This window comes from Danio rerio, chromosome 12 (assembly GCF_049306965.1).
Source record: "Danio rerio strain Tuebingen ecotype United States chromosome 12, GRCz12tu, whole genome shotgun sequence".
NCBI lineage: Eukaryota > Metazoa > Chordata > Actinopteri > Cypriniformes > Danionidae > Danio > Danio rerio.
This window is the reverse complement of record NC_133187.1, coordinates 48,089,294-48,100,000: the sequence shown is the minus strand read 5'-3', so window position 1 is coordinate 48,100,000 and position 10,707 is coordinate 48,089,294. Positions and strand designations below refer to the sequence as shown.

Below are 10,707 nucleotides of genomic sequence, written 5' to 3'. Positions count from 1 at the left end.
TTGATTTGAAAGAAAAAAAAGACATCAAATCCCAGAGGAAAGTGTTGGAAAGATGCATGCTAAAGACTACTGCCTACTGTAATGATGTATTCTGAGGTGATGTTGCTCTTGTTGGTCTTCAGGCGAGTGAATACAGTCTCCCTGCATTAAACACAGGCCTGGATGAAGTCAAACCCAGTTTATCGTCCAGCGCGGCCTCTGACCTCGGCGCCAGTGTGTCACAGAGCTACCCTGTAGGTAAGACCACCTGAACCCTTTAACCCTTCACAATCAGGGATAACTAGTTATGAAGAAAAGAAACCTCCAGCTCACCCATAACTAAATGCATTAAAAGTAGACATATACGTAAAACTGAGATCAAATGCTAAATAGTGTGAGGATTATATGTAGTAATGTAATGTAATCCTCAACCTTTTAAATGACTTCCTGCCTACACTGCAAAGCATTATTTTTTACAAAGCATTATTTTTTAAAATAGTAGATTAGATTTAGTTTTATTGTCATTAGAGATGTACAAGTACAATGCAACGAAATGCAGTAAAAAAAAAAGAAGCTTCAGCCATGTTTGTGTATACATGGTCTAAGAATGTATACACAAGTAATACTAGTAAATAAGATTATTGCATATACTGCTGCATTTCACATGAAAATATTATTTTTAAATTATCAAAATAATAAAAATATTTTAATTATCATTAAAATGTTACCTTATGCTTCTTGTAAATGTTTATGAATATGCTGGCAATACTTTGAGTTTTGAACTAAAACCTTCCATAATGGGTAAATAAATAGAATAATAAAAAAAATGAATAAAAATAAATGAATTAATAAATAAATAAATAAATTAAATAAATGAAATAATATATAAATAAACAAAAAATGAATTAAAAATAAAAATACATTTAAAAATTACAAATAAATCTAAATAAATAAATATATAAGGGAACACTTAAAAAACACAATGTAACTCCAAGTGTTCCCTTTATTTTTATTTTTTATTTTCTTTGAGAAGTAAAAAAGATTTTAGTTTGAAACTCAAAGTTTTGCCAGCATATTGATAAACAGTTGCAAAAAGCATAAGGTAACATTTTAATGAAATAAATGTAAAATAAATGGAAAGTGCACCATAAACAGGAACTTTACATAGTTTTTTTTTTTTTAATTTTTATTTTTTTTGCATGGACAATATCAATCATAAAAATAAATCATGTTTTTTTTTAGATATGTTACTTGCTATGTTTTATAATAGTGACTTGTGCTTGTGTTTGAAAATAGATTCAGTAATTAATTTAGGCTACTGTCATATGTTAAGCTTTTCTCAGCCTAATTAAGTTTGCTCAAATCTTATTATATTAAATTATAATACCGCACTGAAAATGCTTTGTTTAAGTGGATTCAGAAAGTGCTTTGTGTTCTGCATTAATTAAAGGATCTGCAGTGTTCAAACTCTCCTGTGCATTGATATTGTGATCCCACATTAAAAAATACTACAGTAACCTACAGTAAATATTACTTGCATCTGAAACTGCATACTTCCATACTATGTTGTACACTAAAATCAGTATACAAGCCGAGTAGTGTCTGAATTCACAGAATTTTAAAATCAGTATGCGAGAAATACCCGGATGACTTATAACTTCCGGCGAGATTCTGAAGTGTGCATACCATGCACGCTGCGCTATCCTATGATGCCCTGCGAAAGGATATATGAATGGGATAGAAGTGACGCAATTTATGCGGATAGATCATGACCATGACAAAATGGTGGATGCAGTACCTGACGAGTACGTGGTTTCGGACGCAGACATTAGCCCCTTTCACACAGTGATACTGGTAAATGTCAGGAAAATTTCTGGAACAACTTTGCCAGTAAATTCAAAAAAGCGCTGTTCACACAGGCGAGGACGTTATGGAATTTTTCCGGAAAAGACCGTTCACACATCCTTTCCAAAATACCGGTATATTCTAACATAATTAACCAGAAATGAGCTCTAAACGGCTGAGCTTGTGTTTGTAAACATTTGACGACATTACAGACTGTGTGGATGGATCAGTATTGTGAACAACTTCGATGAAACATATAGAGAAACACTTTCGCATGTCGAGATGTAAATGATGTGTGTGTGCTGGCGCTCACTGACTGCTTCACGGGCACACGCGACACGTCAAGCAACTGAAGAAAACAGAGCTTGAAGGTAAACCAACAACGGCTTATCATGAGCATCTTATCGATAATTATTTACACAGTTGGCATTAAGAAGGAACATATAAATGTTATCTGACTAACATCTAGCAGCTAAAAGGTGTCTGGAAAAATATTCAAAAGCTTTTATTCTCATAAACCGCGCAGACGTAAATGCGTCTGACTGTTCTGATTGGCTAGAGTAAACGTCTTACGTCAGGACGTTCTAGACGTGCACGCGGTCTTTCCGGCAATCTTCCTTCTGCATTCACACAGCGCAGCATTCCAGCAAATTACCAGTAATGTTACAACTTCTCTTCCCGTAAAATAGCCAGAACAAATTTACCAGTATTTTCAAAAAGGGCCTGTTCACACATACACATTATCGGCAATTTTCCGGAAAGGTCTGTATGTGTGAAAGGGTTTTTGAACCATACTATACTTGAATTAATCTGTTGGGGTGATTCTACAGTTGCTACGGTAACACAATAACTATAGCAATACAAACAAATAACCTAATACTGTGGTTTTCTTCAATTATAGGGTATATTTTGACTCTCTGCGGTCGTAAAAAATCCCAGGATGTCATTTTAATAATAGTAGGGGTTTAACCCCTGCATCCTGGCCAAATTTGACCACTGGCCTTTGTCCATCATGACCTCCTAACCATCCCTATATGATAATTGGCTTCATCACGTCTTCTTTCCACCAATGAGCTGGTGTGTGGTGTGCGGTCTGGTGCAATATGGCTGCTGTTGTGTCATATAGGTGGATACTGCACACTTGTGGTGGAAGAGATTCATAAAGCGCTTTGAGTGTCTAGAAAAGTGCTTTATAAATGTGAGGAATTATTGTTATTATTATTATTCTTATTATTGTTGTTGTTGTAGTTGTTGTTATTATTATCAGTATTATTATTTTTATTATTATTATTGTTGTTGTTGTTGTTATCATTATTATTATTATTATTATTATTATTATTAATACTACTATTATTATTATTATTATTAGCATTATTATTATTATTATTATTATTATTATTATTATTATTATTATTATTATTATTATTAATTTTATTATTATTATTATTATTATTATTATTATTATTATTATTATTATACTACAATAAACCACAGTTTGCTGTTGTAAAACTAAAGTATACTATATGGTTTTCAGTACACTAGCTAATACTTTAGTATGCTAGAGCATTAACAAGGAGGTGTAAATATTACAATATAAAGCTTAGGTCAAGATTATTCGCCCTCCTGTCAATTTTGATTTCTTCTTCAAATATTTCCCAAATGATGTTTACAGATTCAGCATTTTTTCACAGAATTTTCTATAATATTTTTTCTTCTGGAGAAAGTATGATTTGTTTTATTTCAGCTACAATAAAAGCTGTTTTTATTTACTGATTTTTTTACATTTTAAGGTTAATAATAGTAGCCCCTTTGAGCTATGTTAGTTTTGAATAGTCTACAGAAAAAACCAATCTTATACAATAACTTGCCTAATTACCCTAACTTTATCCTAATTAACCTAGTTAAGCCTTTAAATGTCACTTTAAGCTGTATAGAAGTGTCTTGAAAAATATCTAGTCTAATATTATTTGCTGTCATCATGGCAAAGAATAAATAAACCAGTTATTAGAGATGAGTTATTAAAACTATTATGTTTACAAATAAGTTTGCCATTTCCAATAAACACAAATTAGAGCAAAAATAAAGAGGGGGGCTAATAATTCATCAGGAGTAGTAATGCTGATTAAAACTGTATACCATCTAATACACTACACTATAAAATGGTTAAAAACCCTTTGTTCTTTTATAATATCTGTATTTTCTTTTAATGCAGGGGTCTTATAACCTAATGAAACAAAGTTCAGGCTAACGAGCTGTTGGACGGAGGACGTTTGTTGTTTAACTGCAGAGCTGAGCTTCAAAATAATGTCAAATATGAACATTTACATAAACAAATTCATCATTTGCTCACGGCAGACAGGGAACGTGGAGCATTTGTTTCTCTCTCTCTCTCTCGCTGTCTCGCTCTTGTTAATAATAAATGATGGGACAGTTAATTAAAACGTAGTGTGCTTGTTGTGCCAGTTGTTAATGTGAAATGTGTGAAGTTTACTGACAGTTTTACGATCGTCTTCAGGTCAAAGATAAATACACAGCGCTTTTATTAAAATTCACATAATTATGCTGAAGACATTACGCCCATTACTCTGTGTGTGAGTGTGTGAGTGTGTGTGTGTGTGTGGCTGGATACCGAAAGCCATAGAGAGAGAGAGAGAATGTTGGTTTGTTGGCTGATTATGTGTTTCCAGCTAGTTTTACATCACAGTTTCTGTGTTGTTTATATTAATCAGGTATTAACGTGATCATCAGTTAATCTCTCATCATTTACTCACTAGTTTATTAGTGCCATCACACAATTAATCGCGATTTTTCATATCCAAAACAACATTTCAGGCTGCACGGTGGCGCAGTGGGTAGCACAATTGCCTCACAGCAAGAAGGTCGCTGGTTCAAGCCTCGGCTGGGTCAGTTGTTGTTTTTGTGTGGAGTTTGCATGTTCTGCCCGTGTAGGCATGGGTTTCCTCTGGGTGCTCCGGTTTCCCCCACAAGTCCAAACACATGCGGTACAGGTGTATTGGGAAGGCTCAATTGTCCGTAGTGTATGTGTGTGAATGAGTGTTTCCCAGTGTGTTTCTCAACATATCCTGGATACGTTGGCGGTTCATTCCGCTGTGGTGACCCTTGATTAATAAAGGGACTAAGCCAGCAATAAAATGAATGGATGAATGAATATATATATATAAATAAATAATCATAGCTATTAGAAAAAACTATTACTTTTTAATTTCTAAAATAATTAGAAAATAACTAAGTTTCTTTTGATTTCTGGATTTATTTATTTTTATTATTTATAATTATTTACAATTATTTTATTTTATTTAATAATGTTAATGTTAATGTTATCTAAAAAGTCTGATAACATTTCTTCTGTAAATACTTTATAGAAAATAAAAATTTAGTCATTTAACAATCAAGGTTATTCCTGACGATTAAACATTGCTATTGCGTTGTCTAAAAATAAATAGAAATATGTCTAAAAAAATGAAAAAAAAATTAGTTTTCCATCATCAATTTAAATTTGCACACTTAATATATTTCGATATTTAATTGATTTAATATATTTTAGACATTTAAATATTTAAAACATTCAAGTATTTTAAAGCAGAGAGCATAAGAGATAAGTATCTGTGTGGTATTCACAGTTCAGCAGGAACCCTCATCTCCTCTGGCACCGGCTGCTTCATGAATCATTCATTTTTAATAGATTATGCAAATTCTCATGCATAGAATCAACAAGATCAATAACTGTGGGCATTTTAATTGGGCTTGGAAAACATTTTAAGGATGAGTGTAATCTGTGTTTCTTTTCCGTTAAGGAAACTATTCATCTGCACACTGGATCTCAGCCGGAAGATAGCATGTTTTTTTCTTTTAACACAAAATATAATCAGTCAGGAATAGATTAACATTTACTGCTCAAACCAAAACTAGAGTATACATTTTACACTTTAATAACTTTAGCATTCTTTATTTACACTTTAATTTAAGTCAAACATAAACAACTTTTTGCTAGTTTTTTTTTTTTTTTGCTGTTGTTGTTGCTGTTTTTGTCGTTGTTTTATTTTAATATTTTATCACATTTTTAAATGTAAATATTTATGCATCATTTCTGGACATTATTGTTTTTATTTATTATTACTATTAACCACTGCAGCTATCTTTATGTAACATCAAAATGAGAAATGTTTTGACAAAATTTGGGTCAATTATATCATAGATGGATGGGTGGGGGGTGGGATATATTGTTGCATTTATTTATTTATTTATTTATTCATTTATTCATTCATTTATTAGTTTTTATTTATTTAATTATTTAATTATTAATTTCATTTATTTATTATTTACTATTGTTATTTTTTTTTGACAATTGTTTAAAATGCACTGATACTCTTTGTATTCTTGCATTCTACATACTTTTTTTTTTAATATACACAGTAAGAAATGCTGGATTCCACACAACTGATTAAGTTAACTTAATAGTTTTTACAAATTTAAGTGTATTGAACATAAAACAATTAAGTTGTCCTCTAAAAACTCATAACTTACACCAGAACATGCAAACTCCACACAGAAATGCCACCTGACCCAGCTGGGACTCGACCCAGCAACCTTTTTGCTGTGAGGTGACAGTGCTAACCACTGAGCCACCATGCCACCTGAGTTGTAATGTAATGTGTATTTATATAGCGCATTTATTGTGTAGGGCCATACACCCAAAGCGCTTTACAATCATGAGGGGGGTCTCTCCACACCACCACCAGTGTGCAGCATCCACTTGGATGATGTGATGGCTGCCACAGGACAACGGCGCCAGTGCGCTCACCACACACCACACTCTCAGAAAAAAAGGTACAAAATTGTACCTTTTAGGGTACAAATGGCCCGTCACTGGGGTGGTACCCTTAAGGGTACAAATTTGTACCTCTATTTAAAGGTACAAAATTGTACCTTCTACATTTGTACCCTTTAAGGGACAATTTTGTACCCTAGACACTGAAGGTACAAAAATGTACCTTTTTATATTATATAGTATTTTCAGGGTACTGACCCAGGCATTTTGATCCTTTGGTGACTGCATGCACAAATAAATAAATAAATAAAATATTTTGGTTCACAGATGTACATTTTTATTTATTAATGTAGAAATATTTCATTACAACTCACAACTGAATGTGTCAAGAAATAAAATTACACAGCAAGTATAAAGCAGACATGTAAAACAGTAAAAAGAACATTTTAGATAACAAATAAAAACTAAATAATCTACACTTAATACAAAGACCACAAGAATACTGTTTAAGATTTATAAACACATTACACAGGCTACATCAAGTATTGCACTTTATAAAGTCCAAAGTATTTGTCTTTAGTCAGAATACTCGGTCATAATAAATAATTTGTCATCAACATTTTCTCTAAATTTCAGAATGAAGGCAAACTTTCTCTATAAATTGCTTCAACAGTGCAGAAAACCAAATACATCAGTAGCCTCTTCCTCAACATCAGTAGATTACTCTTTTAGTGGAGTTGTAATTTGTTGTAACACAATATGTGTTTATGCTTTTGATAAACATGACATGTAAAGCACTCATAACTGGAAAATGTTCTTTGATAGTCATTAGGACCACAAGTTATTTAAAAAATTTGCTTTATGCATGAATGATAGCAGTGTGCTGGATTAACTTGATGATTGTGATTATCCCAAGAGCATGTAGAGAAACAAAAAACAAGGTTGATCACTCTGGTAACTGGAGTAGATCGAGGCTTGTCACCGTCCACCGTTCATTCAAAACATTCCACAGCAGAAACATCAAGGTGTTCTTCTAATAAGATGGATATGTCAAAAATGTATATTTGTCCACATCATCAGCCCGGCCAATCGCAATCCCATCAACTCTGAAGACTGCCGTGACTCGTCTTGTTAACACAGTTGTCCAGTCGGGGGGGCCTCCTCCTGTACTTGAACTGTTGGATGTGGTGAAGATGATTCACTGTAAATGACAAAGCAATAATTACATTAATATCAGTCACTCTATCACTGATGAAGAGAAAATCAACATGCATAGAAAGTGAAATAATTAATATTCACTGATTAAAAAAAAAAAAAGTATCACAGATTAAAAGACTAATATAAATTTCATTCATTCATTCAATTTCTTTTCGGCTTAGTCCCTTTATTAATCTGGGGTTGCCACAGTGGAATGAGCCACCAACTTATCCAGCATATGTTTTATGCAGCAGATGCCCTTCTAGCTGCAACCCAGTATTACGACACATCCAGACACACTTATTCACACACACATTTATACACTACAGACAAATAAGCTTACCAAATTCAGCTATAGCGCATGTCTTTGTACTTGTGGGGAAACCGGAGCACTTGGAGGAAACCTTCACGAACACTGGAAGAATATGCAAACTCCTCACACAAATGCCAACTGACCCAGCCGAGGCTCGAACCAGCGACCTTCTTGCTGTAAGGTGACAGCACTACCCACTGCGTCATCCTAATATAAAGAATATCAAGCATTATAAAATGCATTTATCACAGCATATACTAAACAGAAAACAACATACGCACCGGAGCACAACGAAATGTTGAAGTGTCTCGCTTAACAAGGCTGGCAACATGAGAAGTGCTGCTGTAAAATCAATTCCTGGAACATAAGATTTGGCATACAAACAAATATGAATGAATCCATCCAAAGCTAGAATTTAATAATATTAATCAAGTGGAGAAAATTTAGAAAGAGTACCTTAGAGTCAGGTCCATAGCATTCTTCAGTTGATCTCTCATCTTTCGATGAAAACCTAGAAAATAATTTTAAACACGTGGGTGTACATTTATTGTTGTTTGTAAGTAAAAACCTACAAATTTAAAATAGTATGTAAGCCATTAAAACCATGGTATAGATAATGAGACATACTTACATCTTGTAACTGAGCCATGCTTTCTTATGACATGCCTTCATTGGTCTGATGCTGTTAGACTGCATTCTGTTGTTCAATCTTGTCCTGAAAGACAATTGGAAACTTCAAAAACTTCTGGAAAGCAATAAGATAAAGCAATAACTATTTATTTTGAGATATTAATAAAATAGGTAAAATAGCTCAAGGTACCAGTTGTAGAACAGATGAGACAACTTATTACATTAAAGAACAAAGTATAACTTAAAACGTCGATTTATACAACATGGTATGTTAATAACTCTACATTAACATAAGTATAACGTTAAACGATAGTAAAGCACCAACCATTCTGGACATGAGAGTTTGTGGACACTCCTCAACATTAATGTAACTTAGACACTGAAACGAAGATATGTACGCCACGTTTGTAAATAGCCACGTTTACATAATCAGTCGCTTTGTCGGTGACAAAATTGTGATTTTTCTTCACAAAATGGCGGTGTAACTTATATAACTTAACCGTCTAAAATTACATTTCAGCGGTCAACCGTGGCTAGAAAAATGACCTCAAAATATAAAACATTATCGATAATTACAAATTTCCAGTATTAATAACAAAAGGTTTTATATCAAGGTATGTGAAGACTTTAGTCGCGCGAGCTTCGGGCCACACCGCACATTACTCACGGCCCGAATCCGGTGCACGGATACGGCAGCGTCGGCTCGCTTCTGCCGCCGCAACTGGCCCGAGTGTATTTTGCTATTTGGGTTGCGATTATATTCCGCCGTGGCAACACTTATTAATAAAGCAGTAACGTAAGATATAAGGCGCGAATACGTAACGTAGGCGATAAAGGGAACTTTTACACCGAGAAAACTAACAGCATATAGTACTCACCGTCTATAACGTTATGTCCCTCGGTGACTTCGATATCACATTGTATTAACTTCTTTAATAAGCTGCAGACATCTTAGCAAACTCCATCCTGCAGGCCAGCCCGGAGCACTTAAAGCGGGGGAAAGCCAAGACCCGAGAGTCAGACAAAATCAACAGAACACGGCTTCACATGTAAAAATGAGACTGAAAATATATCTTTAATACATTCTTACCTGAAAAGTGTGGACTCCAAAATAGACTTTTCTTTGAAAAGCGTGCGAAGTTCTGTGTAAACAGCCAGCATACTCGACCGACCGCCTCAGTAACAAACACTACTATAACGTCTCAACAAGCCAAATTCTTAAAGAGACAGCAACATCACCACCTGGATGAAGATGCTGTCACTCTGCATGGTTCTTATTCTACATCCCATAAACTATAGGGTCTTAAACAGTAAGCAAAGACCAATATTTACGTTTTTAATGATTAAAATTACATTCAATTATAAATTAAATTATTAACATTTTTGAGAAAAAATGTAATTTAAATACATGAAAAAAAATTCATTATTAAAATATTTAATTCAATCAATTTATTTATTAATTATATTTTTAAATTATGTATTTTAGTATTAATGTTTAGTATTAATACATTTAAATTAGTGTTATATAGTGTCTTGATCTTATCATGAGCTGAGGGTACAATTTTGTTCCTATAGGGAAGCAAAATATATAATTGTACCTTTAAAGGTGCCAAATTGGTCCTTTACAGTACAATTTTGTATCCAAATGTGCTATAAAAGGTACAAAAATGTACCTTTCAAACCTAAATCTGGACATTTGTACCTTTATATCCCATTTGGGTACAAAATTGTACCCTAAGGACCAATATGGGACCTTTAAAGGTACAATTTTATATTTTGTTCCCTCTAGGAACAAAATTGTACCCTCATTGTACCTTTTTTTCTGAGAGTGCAGCTATTGGTGGAGTGGAGAGACAGTGATAGAGCCAATTCGGTGGATGGGGATGATTGGGAGGCCATGATCGTAAGGGCCTATAGAGGGACTTTGGCCAGGACACCGGGGTTACTCCTCTGC

At 33.7% G+C, this 10,707-nt stretch overlaps 1 protein-coding gene and 2 long non-coding RNA genes across 7 annotated transcripts in view; 1 reads left to right on the top strand and 2 right to left on the bottom strand.

Moving 5' to 3' along the window:
- The window catches only part of LOC137496855 (uncharacterized), a 132,892-nt gene that overhangs the window by 15,033 nt on the left and 107,152 nt on the right, over positions 1–10,707 (bottom strand). The gene's annotated exons all lie outside the window — the stretch shown is intronic.
- The window catches only part of pax2b (paired box 2b), a 75,365-nt gene that overhangs the window by 50,358 nt on the left and 14,300 nt on the right, over positions 1–10,707 (top strand). For 2 of the 4 annotated variants that reach the window (NM_131640.1, XM_073917883.1), the window contains 1 exon segment: positions 123–237. In NM_131640.1, the coding sequence (NP_571715.1) occupies positions 123–237 (115 nt within the window). 4 annotated transcript variants of the gene reach the window in all.
- On the bottom strand, positions 6,931–9,949 carry LOC137496856 (uncharacterized). Of its 2 annotated transcripts, XR_011017492.2 has the most exons (7): positions 9,844–9,949; positions 9,632–9,739; positions 8,755–8,838; positions 8,580–8,634; positions 8,405–8,480; positions 8,154–8,330; positions 6,931–7,814 (listed from the first exon to the last, which is right to left on the bottom strand). It is a non-coding gene; the product is annotated as an uncharacterized lncRNA (long non-coding RNA). The 2 variants fall into 2 exon arrangements; XR_012388235.1 differs by lacking the exon at positions 9,844–9,949 and having other exon boundaries at positions 6,932–7,814; positions 8,755–8,868.